Below are 19,954 nucleotides of genomic sequence, written 5' to 3' on the forward strand. Positions count from 1 at the left end.
TGATAAAGCCATTTCAGTTGCGCTGGGGCGTTACTGGGACAGTAGGGCGGTATTGTGCCACGAGCTGACCGCTGGCAGCCAGGTGTTGCTTGGAAATTGCTCGTTGACGATCATCTCGACCAAGGCTACCCACAGGCAAGCAAGGGGACAGAACCTTCTGGCCACCAACTTACTCTATAACAGGGGTCTGCAACCTGCGGTTCTCCAGATGTTTTGGACTACAACTCCCATGATAACTCGCCATTGGCAATACTGTGAAGGACTGCTCGGAGTTGTAGTCTAAAAAATCTGTAGAGTCAAAGGTTGCAGACCGTTGCTCTATAGGGAAAGCCCTGGCCCTGCCCTTCACATCCCGCCTTAGTATCCGCAGTCTCCCAATACTTGAGTATGGTTTGAAAAAGAAGTGGTGAGGTTGTACGCCAACTGGGCTGTAATGTTCTAGATATGTTGCTATTTTGTGGACATGTTTAGGATGCTTAGAACATTTTATTTTTTATTGTATTGTAAACCCACGTGACCGTATTTATTAGCTTCCATGCTTGTGCTTTATTGGCTCAAATTGCATAGCATAGAGAGGGTGATGATGGTGCTGATGATGACAGTGATGATGAGTTTAATGACAGTGATGAGGGTGATTATGATAATAATGGCGGTGATGATGACAGTGAGGGTGGAGGTTTTGATGATGATGTTAATGGCAGTGATGATAGCGATTATGGTAATGATGGTGGTGGTGATGATGATGATGGTGATTATGAAGAATGCCTAAATACAGAACTGTGCCTAATGCTGTCGTTCAGACTCTGATTACTAATATAGGCCTTCAAATGCTCCCATTGTTTTATGATCCATAGCAGGCCTTCAATTCATGCAGTCATGTTATCACCATTTTCTAAAGGTTACTTATAGCCAAGTGAAAGTTAATGATAAGTGGAACTGAGTTCTATGTTGAGTCTAGTGCATTCTAGTGTCCCTCCTGGCCCTGTACAAAACACTTCTGGATGTCTTCATTGTGTTTCTCCTTGCAGGTGAACAGGGCACAATTGGCCGAACAGGGGTTAATGGAACACGCGGACTGCCTGGCATTTCAAACATAACGGGACCAGAAGGTGATATAGGATCCTCAGGTCTGCCAGGAGTACCAGGTAACACATTCCATACATTACACGAAAATAAGCAATCGCCATCAAGTAGAATAAGGCACGTACTTTTTCAGGCATGGGTGAGGTGGAAGTGTTCCTGTTGGTTAGGCTAAAGGTGAAAGATGCTTTTTTTGGGGTGTATCCTAACTTTGGGATAGACTATGCCAGTTCATCTTCACTGTGCTGAAGTCTTAACCCATCCAGTTTATAGCAATATATAGCTATCCCCTAGAACACGAGTCTGCAACCTTTGGCTCGCAAGATGTTTTGGACTACAACTCCCGTGATGCCTTACCCTTGACAGTACTAGCTAGGAATGATGGGAGTTGTAGTCCAAAACATCTGGCGAGCCAAAAATTGCTGATCCTTGCCCTAGAATATCACCGACAGTCACAAAACCCTCCCAGAAATTATGGTTAAAAGATTGTAGCAGTAGCTGGGTTAGACGTGTGAGACGGGTTTGGGCCAGTGTTGTATGGTGTCAGTGAGATAAAATGTGCAGAGTGCATGAATGTTTGCAGTGGACTGTAACAATTCAAGGGAGCTCTGATAAACAAAAGCAAAGCAGAGAAAGAACGAGAGTGTAGAGAAAGTGTGAAGATAAAAAATAAGCAAGGGAAGTAGCAGACAGGAGATGCATAGAGTTCGCCAGAAACTCAATAAGTTAATGCAACATCTTTCATTATATTGGAGAAAATATACACAGACCATGGTAATTTTAGCTGTACATTCAGGGATCCAGGCTTCCAGGATCAGGCAATTCATTTTGATAATCCTACATTCAATTCTCTCTGGACCCCCACTTTCGCATCCCCTGGCTTCGCATACGCTCACATAGGATAACGTAGTCCGATTCCCACCCATGTCGCTCTGAACAATATAGTGCCGCTGGTTGTGTCGAATCACCATTTCTTATACCATGCACATTTTCTCCCACCATGGTATGCAACTTTGTGATTGGGGAAAGTGCAGGCTGTAGCCCACAGGCCCAGGATAGCACAACTACGACAAATGTGGTGCTGCCGTTGATGAAGTCACGAGTCTGAGTTTCGGATCTCCTAAGCGCTCTCTACACTTGTGTCGTCTTATTCGTACCCAATTATTATTATTATCATCATCATTAATATTATTGTATTTATTACCCAATCTGTAGATTATGCATTAGGTATAGATAGATCAGCCCTTTGGTTTCTATGGTAAGCAGGCTGCACTTGTCCGCCTTTCCAGGTAGCCCTTTAATGATTTACGTTGACCACTAGGCAAAGGTTTCTGTGCCATCGCCCCAAATAGGCCAGTCCACCCCTGCTTGTATCCCATGACAAGGTCCATTCCCAGTGTCCCAGTGCCAGATTAACGCATGACGGGGCAAAGGGGTACCCATAGCAGTACCCTAAACGTGCAACTAATAGTTGACATCAAATAAAACACAGTTGTGCTCCAAAACAAATGTTTCCATCTGTACATGCCCCCGCCTCAGAGAGCAAGAGATATCTCCCAAAACTTGCACCAGGGCTCGGAATCCATCTTTCATTCCCATACTAGTCACTGATATTTCATCCATGGGCACAAACCAAGAGTGTGGCTCCCATGGTAGGTCTGTTCTGCACACCTGTCATGACTTGCACACATGATGGCATTGATCATACACATGGGGCCTCATTACATGTTTGCCAGTCCGGAAACAAGGGTGCCGGTAACTACAAGTCTGCCTGCCTTAGCCACTGTGCCTGATAAATCTCACCCTGCCGGGCACAGCGGCCACAGTAGGCAGACTTGTTAGCAACGGTGCCAGTGCTCCCGTGTCCCCACTCCCATAGAGTTCCATTGGATTCTATGAGAAAGGGGATTAACAAATGTACCGGCGTCTGACTTCCCGGCTGCCGGTCTGGTGGGACCGGGAAGTCAAGCGCCAGTAAATGATTACGGTTCCAGCAGCAACCCGCCGGTAGCACCAGCAGGGTTCCTGCCGGACCTGTAATGAGGCCCAAGGAGTCAACAAGTAGTTCATGTAAATTGACACCTTATGAATCAGAGGAGCTAAAGATGATAGACTGGGCCTGCCTGATGGACTCAATCTCCATTCATGGACTTTAGGAAAAAAGGTTCCAAGTGGTTAATGCTACAAACCTGGATATGAGGAACGGACAGAACACCCGGCACCCGTTGCTCAGAAGAGGTAGCAGCAACTTGACATCTCTACATTTTAAACATGGCCTAAAGCTTCCATTGGTTGAACCGATATTTTTCAAAGTCAAATTTAATGAAATGATACTTACTTGATTGCACTTTGCTGACATACGGGCCCGATTCATGGAATTTTTAGCACAGTGCAAAGTCACTTTTCACTGCTGCAAAGTCACTTTGCACTGCCAACACACACACTGATTCATGGAACTGTGCTTAGTGTATTTTTTCAGTGCAAAGACACTTTGTACTGCAAAAATACTCTTTGCATACTCTTTGCACAGTTCCATGAATCAGGGTGTGCATTGGCAGTGCAAAGTGACTTTGCGCTGTGCTCAAAATACCATGAACCGGGCCAGTTGGTGCATGAGTGTGTTCTTGAATGTCGTGGATTGTTGCCTGATATGGTTGTGCAAGTCAAGACCTTGAGTGCTGGATCCATAGTGGGTTTTGAGGATACTCCTCATTAATATTCATGAGATACATTTGCATACAATGATTCTAAATGTATGCAAATGTGTCCTCATGAATATTAATGAGGGATATCCTGAAAACCTGTCATGATCCCAGGCCTCGAGGCCTGGAGTTGGACAACTCTTCCATGGGCAATTTTATTTTTTGCTCATCTTTTCTCAATACTTAGGGAGTGTGCCCCATGAATGCAACTTCTAGCCCCATCCCTTTGGTTAAAAATTCAAACATAAAGCAGTTGGATGCTTTTCGGCACCAGTTGCCGGTTATTCGATGGCACTTTAAGAAGCAACCAAGCATGAAAGAAGGACCATCATCATTAGTCAAACACCAGCGCAATTCCTGAAAACAACAACAGTGTTTGGGAGAGATTTTATTGTGTTCTTTCGGTAGGTTTTTTCATGCATTGCAGATTGGAGCTGAATATTAAAAACCATGGGCCTCATTACAAGGCTGGCGGTGTCCGTGCCTGTAAAACAGGCACGGCTGCCACCAGTATTTTATTTTTTCTGGCGCCGAGGAATGTGCAATCACTGTGTCATTACGGCCATTCCTGGGTGCCGGGAAAAATTCTTCCCCATTCCCTTTTCAGCTCAATAGGGCTCAATGGCAATGGGGAAGCCGGATGCACCGGCACCGTTATAAACGGTGCCGATGTATCCGGCAAGCTGTGCTTGCGGGTGCCGCTCTGCCCGCCAGGTCACAACTCGTAGTTTGCCGGTCTGCGAACTACAGTACCGGCATCCTTACTGGTACTGTAGTTCCCAGACCGGCAACCTTATAATGAGGCCCCATGCCTTCAGGATTTGTCTTATGAAGCCACTAATGTGAGAATACACCTGTGTTGAATGTCTCTTAATGGTATCAAAACAACTTCTACAGGTTATCCCGGACCAATGGGCAGGCCTGGACCAGCTGCGTTCCCAGCGATCAAAGGCGAAGCGGGGGAGAGTGGCATCTGGGGAGGAGTTGGTGCTGAAGGAGCCAAAGGAGAGGTTGGCACAGTTGGTTTAACAGGCATTCCAGGACACCCGGGTGCAAAAGGTACGTCTTTCAATGAATAAGGCTGTTTGGTTTATAGTTGGTGAAGTGTGTTATGTGTATTGCATCGATGTACATGTGCTGGAGGAGGTGCAGGTTTGCTGACTGAAAACGAGCCAGCAACATAATCCCCTGGCAACGTCTGCCATCGGTTCTTCTGCATCCAACATACCCGTAGAAAGCAACGGGAACCCCATGAAGCAGGTGGGTGGGATCCTGCCTGTAACCATAGCAACAGACGGCCCAGCTGAGTTGTGGGCTGGCGGGGATTCCCCACCTGTGGAGACCTTTGGTCCACTCCATCAGGTGGAATGGAGTGCATTTGCAAGGGATAATAGGGAAACATTGGCAGGGGAGGAGGGTTTGAAAACCACGTGACTTCCTCAGTTTTTGGCATTTCATTAGCATTAGACAAACAGGTGGTAGTATTACTCCACAGAGTGGCACAGAGTTTATTATCAGCCTTGAAAGATTGAAAGGCAAAGGCACTTCCGATGCTTTTCAAGCCTATGAACAACTGAGTGAACACAGACCTCACCAGAGAATATTTAAGTCTCTTAGCTAACTGACCGCTACATGGACCAGTTAGGTTCTTGGACTACTTGCTCTATCTCTCAGTACAAGCAATTCCATGCAAACTGACACACACACAGGCTCCCCGCACTCCTGCTTCCCCGCTCCTCGCTCACCCCACACCACTAAAACATTAAATTAATGAAATGAAGGTATGTGGCACCTGGATTCCTCTGCCCCTCCCAACCACGCGCCTTGTGTAATTTTCCTGGTCTGTCACCAGAGAAATTTAAAAGGGGCGCTTTGTAGCACCCCCTTTATGTTTTTCACAGTGGCCATTTTTGAACATTTTTTATTAATAATAAAGAGATTGGTACTGACTAGTCACATCTCTTTACAAAACAAAAGCCATTAGTTCCTAATAACGTTTGTCGGATGGAAATGGTGGTAATAACCAGGGGGGCATCGTACCGCCTGGTAACAGCGCCACTGCCTTTGGCAAATGGCCCTCAATTTGCGCCGCCCATTATCCCGATCACCAAATTATTGTACTCTGACCTGCACTTGTCCCTAATTTATGGAGTAGATAAAACCTATGACTACCTACATACCACCTTCATTAAACAAACATTATTATACCACTGAGGAGGTTCAAGGGTATGTGCTAAAAACTAAACACAATGTTTCAGATGAATGGCAATGTGAGGAAAACTTGGCACTTTAAAGACAAACAGTACACATTGCATGTTCGATTGGGCTTGCTCCGTGTGAACACGCAAAACGACGAGCACCTTTTTAGAAGCAGGTTGAGCAGGAGAGGTCGAAGTAATTCTCAAAAAGGATGAGAAAAGTCCTGAACAACTTTCCAACACGTGACCATGCGTCTAAGAATCAGTATCGTAAGTGCGCATGCATAGTTAAGTGCACTGCTTGAGTTTTAGCCTGGCACACAGGGGTGTTGCTAGGTCTGGAAAAGACCCGGGGCTAAGCTGATGTCGGAACTGATGGGACTGGGGGCTAGCTAGCCTTTTGGCTGTAGCTCCTGAGATTCTATCTGTGGCTACAACCAAAAGATCAGGGGCTACGCCTCTTAAACACAAGAAACCAAAGCAGCTTTCTAAGAAACGAGCACCGCTCTCTTTCCTGTGTGTGACTGATGAGGTGCCATGAGCCAGGACCCTCTGAACAATCAACATGACAGACAGGCCCTCATTAAATACAAGGGAAGAGGCCTCTCCCCTGGTGGTGACTCCATGCATTGCCTAATGTTGTGGCGCCACAGAACAGTGAGCATGCTTATGGCCCGGCACAGGATTCCTTCCACTGGAGAAGGCCCGATGGAGTCCTCTGGTGGGATCTCCCCGTCACCAGAAACCTCGTCCAGCTCTGTCGAGCCCCTAACTTGCGCAAAGCTGCAAGCACACATAGGACCAATGGTCGAAGTGTAAATAAAGTAGTGGAACTATGTTCCCATCTGTCCTGCCCCCTTCGCCGCCCCGCCGTGCCGCACTCCACCTAGGCCCCTTAATCACTCTCACACCCCCAACTCAACCCCCATACCTGGATCCTGCCTTTCCCCCACTAAACCCCACAAGCTGTGCTTTACATCAGTTCTATCCAGGCTAAAGAAAACACAATGGGCCTCATTATGAGCCCGGCGATAGCCGTGCCGGTAAAATTCTGCAGTAATTCCACATTAATTCTGGCACCCCAGTGGTCCCAGTAATTGCCCATTGCCGGGCGCCGTAAAATATTACTCCCCATTATCAATCAAGTCCCATTGGACTCAATGGGAATGGGAAAGACAGATGCACAGGCACCGTTCATGAATGGTGCCGGTGCATCCGTCAAGGTCTGCAGACGCAAAAGTACCGGCAAGCTTACCGGTACCGTTGTTTCCGGACCAGCAACTTTGTAATGACCCCCAATGAAATAAAATAAATGTAAAGGACTACCATTAGCATCAGTCATTGTCCCCACTGCATGCAGCTTTATGCATATCCCCTTCTCCAATCAGCCACCATTCAGACCTCTTAAGGGACATGCCTAGGACTTCAGCCACACACCCCTCCCCATAACTGCACAGGCCCTGCGTCTCCTGCAATTCATGCGCAATTGCAGAAGATTACTGCTGAAAAGGGCTTTTCGGCTGGCAATGGGAGTGATGTCCCAAGCAGTCTAGTCACATAAACCAACGCAATCCAGTCCCTGGAAGATAGCGCAGGGAGGTGTGACACTACATTGCTAGCGGCAGGTCTCTGGCTCGTAAGGGAACAATGGCAAGTTTCCCTGAAAAGTAAGGGTATGTCGTACGCTTTAGTTCCCTCCCACTTCCTCCTCTGCATAGGACCCTAGCACCCAGTGATGTGATATCGGCCGGCGATGCAACCACTGGGCGCTAAACAGGGTGTTTAACCAGTCAGACACGGCAGAGGTCAGGGGTGAGGGCAGAGTGTGGCATGAGGGGCATAGGCCAACCTCATTGCTCCAATGCCCACCCTAGCGTTCCGGCCACAGCTCAGCTGTGTTTATACCTGTCCCACGCTGCTGATGAGAGTCTATGTTTGCTCATTGAGGCACAAAAAAAGTGTAAGACATTTTTGTGGAACTGCAATTTTGCATAACAAAAAGCTGCCTACTTGTGTCTAACAAGAAATCCAAGCGTGTCACTATCATACATGCTCCCCTGGGGTGTTTCTAAGTTTTAAAAATAGTACAACCCATTAGGCTCTCAAGTGGCCCAGATTTGAAATAATTAGTCACCCAGTCTTGGCTTGCAGGGGCTGTTATATGAAACAATATTGTGAATAAAGTATCTGGGGAGAATAGTATTTGTATGTATTTGAAGAACAGGAATGTGAATTTCGTAGCATAGTGCAAAGATCAGAAAAGTGGTGAGCCAGTTTACGAGGGTGTAAACAGTGGGAAATATACTATGGACAAAACAAATAGAATGAAATAAGAAAATTGATGACTTACAATGGTAACATTAACCTAAGGGGGTAAGTGCTTCAAACTAAAGAGGAGTGCACAGTTACATTATTAAGCATCAATGGAGGCAGTGGTGGGGTCAGGTAGGAAGGATGGGAAGGGGCACATGAGTTACGTCTTTATCAATTACTAGCTGAGGTACCCAGCGTTTCCCGTCTCCTGATTGAGTGGTGTCTCATGTAACCTGGAGGATGCTGCTCTTGTCCCAATGTCAGCATATCTTACTTCAGTCTGCTCTGGCATCTCATTTGCCCTGGAGAAAGTTGCTCTTGTCCTCTGGTTGGCAAGTCGTGCTGCTGTTTGTTGTTGTGTTTCAGAAGCTCTTGATATTGATTTTCGCTTTGCATCAAATGGAGCTTTTCCAAGTGATGTTTGTTTTTTGTGCGGCATGTTTCAGTCACTCAGTGGCTTCAGCACATTTGAGAAAATGTCCAAGAAAGATGGATTAATTGGGCTCTCTTCTCATGAATTAACTTAAGTAAACTGTAACCTGCCATTTCCTATATTTGGAGTGGTGTGATAAAAACACATTTTTTAAATTCCCTTTAAAAATGCTTTAATAAACACTTTCGAACTGTATACAGTAGTAATACATTTCAAAGGAATAACCAACACATCAAACATTTTGCTTCAGGCACTTTTCCAAATTTTGCCTCCTTCTAGTACCTACTGCAGCAAATTGGGGTGAGCATCAATAAATGAGGGTGTCTACGGAGTTAATTTTTTGCATCCAAACATAGACTACAATCTTGCCCCATACAAATGAGAAATCTATGCAAAATGTGGTAGCAGTGGGTTCAACAGTGTGGATTTGTATAGCTCGACAAACATACACACATATATCCCAACATTTATTTGCATATATGATTTTTGCATCCAAAGATAGACTAAGATCTTGCCCCCGACAAAAGAGGAATCCATGAAAAATTTGGTAGACGTGGGTTCAACGGTGTGGATTTGAATAGCCGGACAAACATACACACACACACACACACACACAAACACACACAAACACACATACATACGTTCAGCTTTATATAAAGAAGCTTTGTACAGATCCACAGGTGGGCTGGCTTTGATTTTTGCAGGTAGTAGGTTCCAGTGCAGTGGGGGGAGTAGGGAGAAAGAGTTGCAACGAGAGGAGGCACATGGAGGGTATGTGATGGTGAGGTTGAACACAGAGGAGGATCAGGAGAGCGAGATGGTGAGTAAACTAATATACAACCAGACAAGTACTGAGGAGTAAGACCATTCATAGCTTTGTAGACTAGGATAATTAACTAGAAAAGAGAGCAGTTGTGCATGGAGAGCCAAACAGCCTGTTGTCGGTAAGTAGAAGCAGGGGAGGATCTGGGAAGTGTCTAGAGAGTGCAAGTAGCAAAGTTGGGGAATTTTTCTAGAAGGAGGACGGTGCAGAGAGGAAAGCCAAGGAGTAAGATTGAGCAATTGTCAAGTTTGCTGAGCACAAGAGTGAATGTAAGAGTTTTTATAGAGTGGTTAGTAAGAAAAGGGCACGTTTTCCAAATGTTGAGGAGGTTAATATGAGCAGCAGAGACAGTGGTACTGATGAATTGTTGCAGTCGTAGGTCGCTATCAAAGAAGACAGAAGATTGCGAGCCTTGGATTAGGGAGAAAGAAGGTCAGGCATGAAAGGAATAGGAGAGGGGAGGGATTGCATTGGAGGCTGGGAGAAAGATGACTTCTGTTTTTGATGAGTGCAGCATGAGGCAGCCTAGAATAGTAAAGCGGGCAGTGGTTTGTCTACACCACAAGGCTTAGAATGTTCACCATTTTTTTGCATACAGTTTACTGTTGTTCAGCAGAAGGGAAAACATTCACCTATGCATATATGTATGTAGGTATGTATGTGTGGAATTCTTATAATATGGACCTACTGATCAAGGAATAGAGTGCTGCACAAATAGGGGGAAAATATGTGCTTAATGGGGCAGGGAGGCCGATTATTCGGGTTCACCCCATGGAGTCAGCATCAGGTATATTCAGAGCTACAGAGACCTTTTACGTCGCTGGATGTATACATTTGCATTCTTGCTTTTGATCAGTTGATACAAGGAGTGCCATTCTGCTAGATAATAGTAAATTATGTAATTTGCAATGGATTAGAGAAAGTCTATAGTTTGTCAATTGCTGCAGACATGAAGCCAGCCTGAACTTTGCAAGTTCAGCTGTTTTAGCCTATCACCCTTCTCAGGTTGATACATTAAGGGCCCGATTCATCCCAATTCATGGAACCTTTAGTGCGGTGCAAAGTGACTTTGCACTGGTGCAGGTGACTTTGCACTGCCAACAAACACCCTCATTCACAGCGCAGTAGTGCAAAGTGTATTTTTGCAGTGCAAAGTAACTTTGCACTGCGAAAATACCGTTGGCACCACTCTGTGAATCAGGATGTTTGTTGGCAGGGCAAAGTCACCTGCACCAGTGCAAAGTCAATTTGCACCGCGCTGAAAGTTCCATGAATCAGGCCCTAAGTATCACTTGAATGGGCAATATCAACTGTTATTACATTGCTTAGAAGCAGAGGAATCCAGCATACAATCCTAGATAAAAACACAAATCTTTATTGCAAAAGTTCAATCGTCTGCCTGTTCTTGGGAGCGTGCAAAAGAACTGTGCAATTAAAAACAAATATCTCTTAGTATGTTGGAGCCTGTGTCCTAGACCCATGCGAACATGCTACAGGACCACTCTGTACATCACGGGATTCTTTATTGAATCTTTTTTCTCCCAGTGTATTCCTCCTGGGTAGGAGAAAACATTGGGGCTCATTACGAGTTTGGCGGTGTGGGAAAAATGTGGAGGCAATACCATTTACCTCCATTTTTCCTGCACTACCAAACTACAAGTTTGCCGGTATATGATTATGATTGTTACTCACAACACACTTAATACCGGAGGTTTCTAAGCACAGACCCGGGGATCAAACCTGTGTTGCTCTGTGTCGTCATGCTTCAAAGGCGAGCGCGTTGCCCCTGAGCATTCCTCCCGGTAATACCTCCCGAGGTATAACCTGCGTTGGTATTACCGGATGGTAATATTGGCAATTTTTTGAGGTAAAGTGGAGGAGTTACCTCCAGGGGGTCACTCCTCCCCTTTACCTCCAAAAATACCACCGAGGTAATACCAGCAAAAATCCCCACAAGAGTCCTATGGACTCAATTAAATGGGGATTTACACCGGCAACCCGTCACTTGCAATCCGGTGGTACTACTGTCAGAGGTAATACGTCCAGTGGTAATAACGCCTGACCAAATGGCAGTATAAGTAATTCCGTTCGTCAGAATACCGTCAAACTCATAATGAGCCCCATTGTCTGCCACATGGATAGTATTTTCCTCACTAGTTTGGGTTATAAGGCCATTGTGTCCATATTGACAGTCACAACTCACTGTTCACATACCTCTTTGCATGATGACATCCCTGAAACATTCCATACAAATAAAATGTAAAGAGAGCAGAACTGTCTGCAGGCTAAGAGCCAAGTATCCATTTTGAAATGTGCATTTGTTTTCTGTTGCAGGTCAGAAAGGAGAGCAAGGCCTCCTCGGATTTCTTGGCAGACCTGGATTCCCTGGTGACAGAGGTCCTAGTGGACCGAAGGGTGACAGGGGATCTACTGGTGAGTAACTGCACAGTACTTGTGGTAGGCCGGGGGCATTGGGCGTGTGATGTATTAATTGGAGGTCTGGTTTCAGAGTCATGCAAGATGGCCTGCTTCCTCCTCCATCCAACACAAATTACACTCTTGGGAAAGTTGCTTGTTGGCTCCAGGTCTCAGTTAGGTGTGAGGGACATGTTGCAATTGTGCCTTATTATTGGTTAAGCATCTCTTCATCCAAGCATCTCATCTTTTTACCATGAATGTAGATTTCTTATGCCTCCTTTTTAATAAATACAGCTTCAGCCATTTTGTAAATGTTCTACTCATCCTCTTGCGACATGGACATACGAAGATGAAGTCTAGGAGAGCCGGCTCTGTCACTGTCCCAGCAACCAAACACAGAGTATTTGCTGTTTTATGCAGGGAAAGGTTAGGACCACAGTCTTCCACATGGTCCTACATATCATTCCAAAAAGCAATCAGGCTAAATATTCTTCCAGACAAAATCTGTCAAAAAATGGCGTGAGGAAATGAGAACATCCTGAAATGGGGAAAATCCCAGGATTGCTTTTACATGTTGGCCTCACATATGGTACTGCCCCCTCCGAGTTCGGCCACATCTTGAAATATGTGTACCTATGGCCCAACTCTCAGTTGGTGATATGCACCACTCAGAAAAAAAAATCTATCAAAAATCCGATGAAATCCTCATACAGAACATTTCATTTCGATTTGGGTTCATATGGGGTAAACCTAGCAAGGACGCTCTGTCGCGGAATATTTACTGGTTCCTGACCTCCCTGTGCCACCGGCTCATTCCAAGTCCAGCGGTCGGGAAGTCAGGCGCCGGTATATTTGTAAATCCCCATTCCCATAGCGTCCTATGGGACTCTATGGGAGTGGGGACACTGGAGCACCGGCACCCTTGCTAACGGTGACATTGCTCCCATAAAAAGTCTGCCGACCATGTCTGCTGCGCCCGGCTGGGTCACACCTATCAGGCACAGCAGCCCCGGCAGGCAGACATGTGGTTTGCCGGTCCGGAAACAGCCTTTTTTCCGGAACAGCAAACTTATAATGAGGACCAATACCTGTTTCATAGTTCTATCTTTGAGTGCCGGAATTCAAACAAAAGGCCTTACTGTGCATGGATACACACCGCGTAGAAGGATATATTCCGAGCAACGTATAAGTGGCGTGTGGTAGGGAGGATGAAGCAATATAGAGACTTACAGTATTTTGTATGAGATTTTCTGGCTCTCTCTCATCCCTTTGTCATCAGATAGTCGTGACTCAGCAGTCAGCTTAAGGGGAGCACACACACAAACTGCAAAGGGGCATGGTAGTAGGAAATACAGGTGTGATGCCCAAAATCCAATCGTGTGAGTGGTTGTCAATATGCCATTCCTGTTAACAAGACTCAGGCATTTGCATCTGAAACATCTTTCAATATGTGCCTTCACCCTGCAGTTTTAGTCAGGGGAATGGCATATTGTATATGGGGCAGCTCTCGCGAATTCAGCAAAGTCTCTGAGGCAAGAGTATTTTATTCAATTTTTTAGTGATTTGGGAATAAAAGAGTATTTTTAGGGAGTAACAGTATAGTATTATTAGGCAAGTACAAAAATGTTTACGTATAAAAAAAACATTTCTTGGAATTGAAACAGTATTTATAGCGAGAAATTCCTGTACATGAAAAGAAGCTTTTTTAATCAGATAGGTACTCATCAAACGAGACAGTGGCATAGCAGCGGTCCTCGTTCTAATGTGAAGGCATCACCCGAGCAGTGCGGGTGGCATAAAGGGTCAGACACATGGATGCCCGTCGCTACCTTATCTTCTTTGTTGGGAGAATTGGCCTGAAGTTTGGGAGTTCAGCGGGCAGTTTCCTCGCTTAGCGGGAGAGCTGTTCACCCTTTTTCTACAGGCCACCCGTTTATGAAGTATGCAATGCCCACAAGGGGGCTAAACAGGCAGTAGGCATATTCAGTTACTTTAAATGGGTTATTATATAGCACACACCTCCACTGGGTTATCATATCAGAAGATACCATTGTATAAGAAGAACGCCCTCTCCTATGAAATTTGGGATCAGTGTGTGGAATATTAATTGGGCAGATTCTGACAGGCCACCGAATCCTGGTGAACAGGTGTAGGACAATAATGTCTATCAAAACTCTATCTGGGTAGTGTGACAGAACAGCAAGGCTTGGACTTGGGAGAGTGGGGGAGTGGTGAAGTGTTCAGTTAAGCACACACAGGGCACTCTCAATATTAAGATTCATATTATTATGATTATAGGGTATTTATTGCACGTGGACCTAGTTTCAGAAAGCAACGGAGCACCTAACAATCATAGGGAATAATACAAGTTAGGCAGAATGTATACAAGTACCGTTTTATATTTAGGCCTTAGACAAACTCTTAGCAAGGTAAGTAACACACCACAACTGTTATATACACATTCACCTTGGCGTGCAGTGCGTAGAACACCAACACTTAACTTTTAAAATATAGTTCTAATCAGCTTTCAGAATACTGTATGTGTAGTAAACCCAGAGAATAAAGAAATAGAGCCAGCTAAGTAATCAATACTTTGAGAACTAATAGGTTGGAAATAAAAGAGTTAGCAAACACCATACAACTCCTTGTACATTAGGTACTACCCTTCGCAAGTCCTTCCCTACCCTAGCTAGAGAAGAAGAGGCATAGTGCCCCTACACTCACAGGTCCCAATAAAAGTATTTCCAGGAGGCTAGGAGTCGCTCTAGGAAGTTGAACACGTGTTGGCTTGAGCCAATAAGGAGTTTGCACGTGTTCCAAGGTTTAGTAAAAACAAGAAGAAAGCCTTTAATGGACCTAGTCCCAAAAGCTTAGGGGAGACCTGGGGGAGGATACCAGGCCAGAACACCACCGTTCAAGGCTAGGCAAGGGAGAGACAGGGCTAGGACTGCCTATAGAACCTTAAGGAGGTGGGGGTATAAAACAGGTGTTTACTCTGCCCCCTGTGCTACAATTCACTCAGGGACCACTGTCGCAGTTCTTGAGGTTGCTGTACTTTCCAAATTCGTTTCTTGATTTCGTTGGTGGAAGACCAACAGTTGCGGATGCAGAGGTCACTTCAAGTGTAAATTTATTGGGTCTAGCTAGATAACGGGTTCTGACTCAGATGGAGCATTTCTTGATTCTGGATAGAAAGACACACAGGACTCACTGACTACTGGACCACCACTTCAGCAACGTCCTCAGAGGACTCCCAGGATGTGACGCAGGGGGCGAACAGTGATAACCACTTGAAGGAAATGGTGGAAGTCAACCCTTGTGGCAGAAACAATAAAACTGGTCCTGCAAGGAGCTGCTTTGTTGTGGAGAGCTGCAACTTAAAGGAACTACTTCTTGTTCCATGTACTCGGGATCTGTGGAGTCCCAAGGCTCAATTCAGAACAGCGACCATTGCATCGAAGTAGCCATCGGGAACATCTGGCAAGCCCACAGATGGTTCCGGAACTGTTCCAGTGGCTGTATCTTCGAGCACAGGTCAGGAATGGTTGTTCCCACCAGTCCAATGGTTGAAGCACTGATGAAGGTCTTCAGGAGATCTGCAGAGAGACAGGGCTTCGCCGGGCAAGTAAAGAAAGGGATGCTGGTTATCTTCCAATGAAGAGTTCCAGTTCTTCAGTGGGATGTTCTCCTTCATCTGGGGTTTGGCTCCAGTGATGACCTGAAGAAGGATTGCTGCACTTCCTTTTTTATCCAGGATCTAGGCTTGAATTGCCCCCAGGACAACATTGGCAAGAATCTGCAACATTCAAACTGGCAGCAGCTGCCCAATCCTGGACAGCCTCTGGCCACTGCATCTGCCCAGCAACAGACGCGCTTTCGCATGATTGCGGACCGGGCGCAGACCCCACATCCAGCCACACACACAGACCGCCACTTTGCCTGTGAAAGTTGAAGCTTTCACTGGGAAAGTGCTTACCATTTAGAGAAATCAGGCCACTCAAGGGCAGTAAAAAGGTCAAACTATAAAATGACCAAAGGACAAGCACAAATCACATTGGACTGCCATTTTAGAGTGTGCGGTACTCTAAATGGCGTTAAGCAGTAAAATAGTGCACAAGACTATGAAAAAGAAAAGTATCCGCTGACACCAGCCCATCCAGGACACATCATGCAAGTAACCACAACGTTACCAAAAACAGAGTTACACAGACATAACGTTTCGCTATCCGACACTCCACATAGGGTGATGGGTGCAGGGAAAAATGAACAAAAAACTTTACTGTGGGGAACAGAGTTCCCCTGCACTGATAGCTATAGGGACTGATAATTGCCCCTAAAACAGATGAACCTAGCAAGGTAAGTGGAGCAAAAAGGCTTCACTTACCTCCCAAAGTCAGAAAAGGTTCAAAACAATAGCAAAAGGTAGGGCAGCCCATTGATGTTTTGGGGGGGGGGCGCAGAAAGAAAAATCGATCCTTCAACTCGTCAAGATGCATATTGCAGACATCGTTCTTCATGGCACTTGGGCTGGCAGGACTTCACATTCCACTAGTAGTCGGACTGGTTTTTGTGGCCACTGCTGTCGCATTCTTGAGTGCTCCACATTCTGATCCATCTATGCCGTTGGGAGGCCGAGTGCCAGCCCTTGGCTTCTAATCTGGAGCCCTTGTCTCAGCTGAATAGGCAGAAGACCATCCAAACAGATTCACAGGCTCACTTCACTCACTTCCACAATCCCCAGCTGCCTGTGTTTGGCCATTCATAGTCTCCACCTAAATTCCACAGGCGCACAGTAATCATACATTAACCCAACACACTCTTTATCACGCCTCATTGTTCCTAATGGTCACTTCAGCTGTCATGGGCCTATGCGGTCTGCAGACTGCATTCAGTGTCTTAGGTTATGAGATGAACCGAGCAGGAGCTGATGACTGATATGATCACTCACAATGGGGAAGGGAAGCGACACGGCTTTTGGAAGACCAAGTCCCACATTTTGGAGACAGGAGTCTCACATACTGGGCAAGGCACCAGCACCGCAAATGCAAATGCAAGGATGGAGGCATCGTGCCCCGGGCAGTGCTCTGTCCCTGAGTTTGTAGTTTTACACAGATGTGCACACTCAAAATCAGCTCTGTTCATATTTATAACACGGTCGATGCACACCTCATTGCGCATAACGCTTTTGCCTTCTAATTCTGGTCTCCTGTTCCATGCCCCCCTAGCTCTTACCAAGGGTCTGCAACCTTAGGCTCGTTAGATGTTTTGGACTACCATTCCCATTAACCCTAACCAACATAGTCAATGGTGAGTGATCATGGGATATATAGTCCCAAACATCTGGAGAGCCGCAGGTTGCAGATCTGTCTGACTTTAACCCCCCACCCCCACCGTCTTTCCATCTAATTTTGATTAACTTTGCTTTCTCTTGTATTTCATCTGTCAACTAATACTAACCCTAATTCGATACTCAACCCTCTGACCACATCCCTCCTTCTGATTTTACATATGTTTTTCCTTTCACTGTTTCATTGGCACTTTTGCTCATCAAGGTAATCCATCATCATGGTGATCTGTTGTACTAATTACTTTAACAAATTATCAGTAATAATGTGGTCTAAGAACTCACAATGAAGTCCAACCCGCTGAGTCAGTGCCGGGGTTACGGTTCAAGCAGCGCATAAGCCAACAGGAATCCTTCATTTTATGCAAGTTTACAGAGATCACAAACATAAAGGGTTGTGCTGTGAATGGAAACCAGATTCTAACACAATAATTGTCATTTGTAGGTTTCCAGGGCCCCCCTGGTGCTCCAGGTCTTCCTCCAACAGAGCCTCTGCTAGTGACAGCTGAGAAAGGAAGTCCAGGCGTACATGGAGGTACCGGGCCTCATGGAATCCAAGGCGATATGGGACCACAAGGACCACTAGGAGACCCAGGTGCAAAATTGTCTTCTGCCTTAACATCTGTGCTCAGATAACATATTAAACCATTTTTTATTGTTACACTGAATCCCCCTGCGATCTTCACTGTATTTCAGGTTTTAGAGGTCCATCGGGTAATACAGGACTCCCAGGCATTGGGGGCAGGCCTGCTTTTCCAGGGTTCCGAGGCAATCCAGGCTCTATAGGCCAGAGAGGTCCATTCGGTTTGGAAGGTAAGCATTAACTTGGCAGAAAGTATGCATAGTACCGCAGAAGCACTGGACCGCCACAGTGCTTGACAAAGTTTAAAAAGCTTTTCCTTTGTCGGATGAAGACGGTTGTTCGTGTAGGGCACGTACAGCACTTTGGATTAAAGCGCTATATAAACACAATAAATACAAATACAAAAAAGTTGAAAATTGTGTACTGTATGTATAAGCGTCAATAGCCCTCTTCCCGATTAGTGGAGGGAAAGTAATGCATATCCGTAGACAAAAGAAAAGTCAACAGGAAGGCATTCAATTGGGTGCAGAGACCTCCTGTCAAGAAATGGGCACCAGCAGCCAGCCGTTAAATCCTACTTGTTTCCCTTATACAGCTTCCTTCTGAAGAAACAAATGGCATTGGTCATTCTCTGTGTGTATGGGCAAGCCATCTCCAGTTGTCTCAGTTGTGATGCTTGAGACCCACACATGTTCCCAGGGCATATTCATTGAGCCGTGGCGTTGGTGTGATATCTGTAAGGCAATGTGTGGGCGCAGACAGCTATGATCCGAATGCCGTCCTCCACCTGTGAAGGTCGTTCATTTGTCTAGAATTTCTGAACACAGTAGCTTTGCATTAGAATAAGTTTAAGTGCAAGGCATCAAATGTCTAAAATGTACTTGTTTCTCTGTTTTCTTTTTGCCAGGTAATTCTGGGAGAACAGGAACTCCTGGGCTGCCAGGAATGCCGGGTCGCAGTGTGAACATCGGGTACCTTCTGGTGAAGCACAGTCAGTCTGAACTGGAGCCGATGTGCCCAGTTGGCATGAACAAGCTGTGGAGTGGGTACAGCCTTCTCTACTTCGAAGGGCAGGAGAAAGCACACAACCAAGACCTAGGTATGTAGTGTCTTGTTGCATGAGCCCAGATTGATGGTTACAATGCTTCTTTATGTGACGCAAGGTACGCTTGCTACCTTTAAACATATCTGGAAAAGCTGCTGGTCTGGAGAGTGATTAATGCTGTAGACCTGAAAGTCAGGACATGTTGGATTACACAGTAGCTATAGTTTCACATCTGGGGTGCTGCTCCCACTCACATTCCGTAATAGGCCTTGTGAAGGCATCTTGGGGTAACTTATCCAACACTTGAGGGATTATAAGTATCAAGGAGGGGGGGAGTAAACCAGATAATGAACTATCTAATATAAGAAAAACAAACTCCCTACCTCTTAAGGTCAGGCATCTTGGAGTGCCATACAGACAACAGATTCTGAATTAGAAATAAAACTTTATTAACTCAAACGTCAGGATGAAAAAAGACCTATACAATGGTAGGATTTCCCTACCGGAATTAAACTAAGGAAAGTCAGAGTCAAAGAGTTCGACTTAGGAATCTCTGTGTGTTCACCTATACTTGCCCTCACAACTAATCTATACAATGTGTAGGGATGTCAGCAACCAACAAAACAGGGTTCAAGATAAAGTTCGGAGTGCCATCCTGCTCCAAGTTTCCTTTCAGCTCCCTTCCCCAAGTGTAAAACAGTTCAAATAAACACCTCAGGGTTCAGGATGATATTGTTTTAACCAATACGCGGGGTTGCCTTCCCCAAGTTCCAAATAACACAGTTCCAAACACAAAAGTATCTTAAGACACCTTCCTCAAATCAATAACTGGGTTGAGCCTTTAGGTTACCTACCCCAAGACTCACTTTCAAGGTCATAATAGTAAGTTCTCCGCCACACTTGCACCCTCTTTATATGATTGGTCTTTGTACAAAATATCTTGATTGATAGTTGCAGTTCATTCAGTTTTCAGAGTATATTTTGTTATTTACAATTTCTCCCACTATGTTGTTTA

The 19,954-nt window shown here is 45.4% G+C and overlaps 1 protein-coding gene across 1 annotated transcript in view; it reads left to right on the top strand.

Moving 5' to 3' along the window:
• COL4A2 (collagen type IV alpha 2 chain) overlaps positions 1-19,954 on the top strand; it is a 730,687-nt gene that overhangs the window by 672,541 nt on the left and 38,192 nt on the right. The window contains exons 41-46 of the mRNA XM_069636740.1: positions 1,029-1,145; positions 4,680-4,841; positions 11,884-11,982; positions 17,757-17,906; positions 18,008-18,124; positions 18,802-18,993. Coding sequence (XP_069492841.1) covers positions 1,029-1,145; positions 4,680-4,841; positions 11,884-11,982; positions 17,757-17,906; positions 18,008-18,124; positions 18,802-18,993 — 837 coding nt within the window. The remainder of the gene's footprint in view (positions 1-1,028; positions 1,146-4,679; positions 4,842-11,883; positions 11,983-17,756; positions 17,907-18,007; positions 18,125-18,801; positions 18,994-19,954) is intronic.

The sequence above is a fragment of the Ambystoma mexicanum genome, chromosome 7p, assembly GCF_040938575.1.
Source record: "Ambystoma mexicanum isolate Mex_15411 chromosome 7p, UKY_AmexF1_1, whole genome shotgun sequence".
NCBI lineage: Eukaryota > Metazoa > Chordata > Amphibia > Caudata > Ambystomatidae > Ambystoma > Ambystoma mexicanum.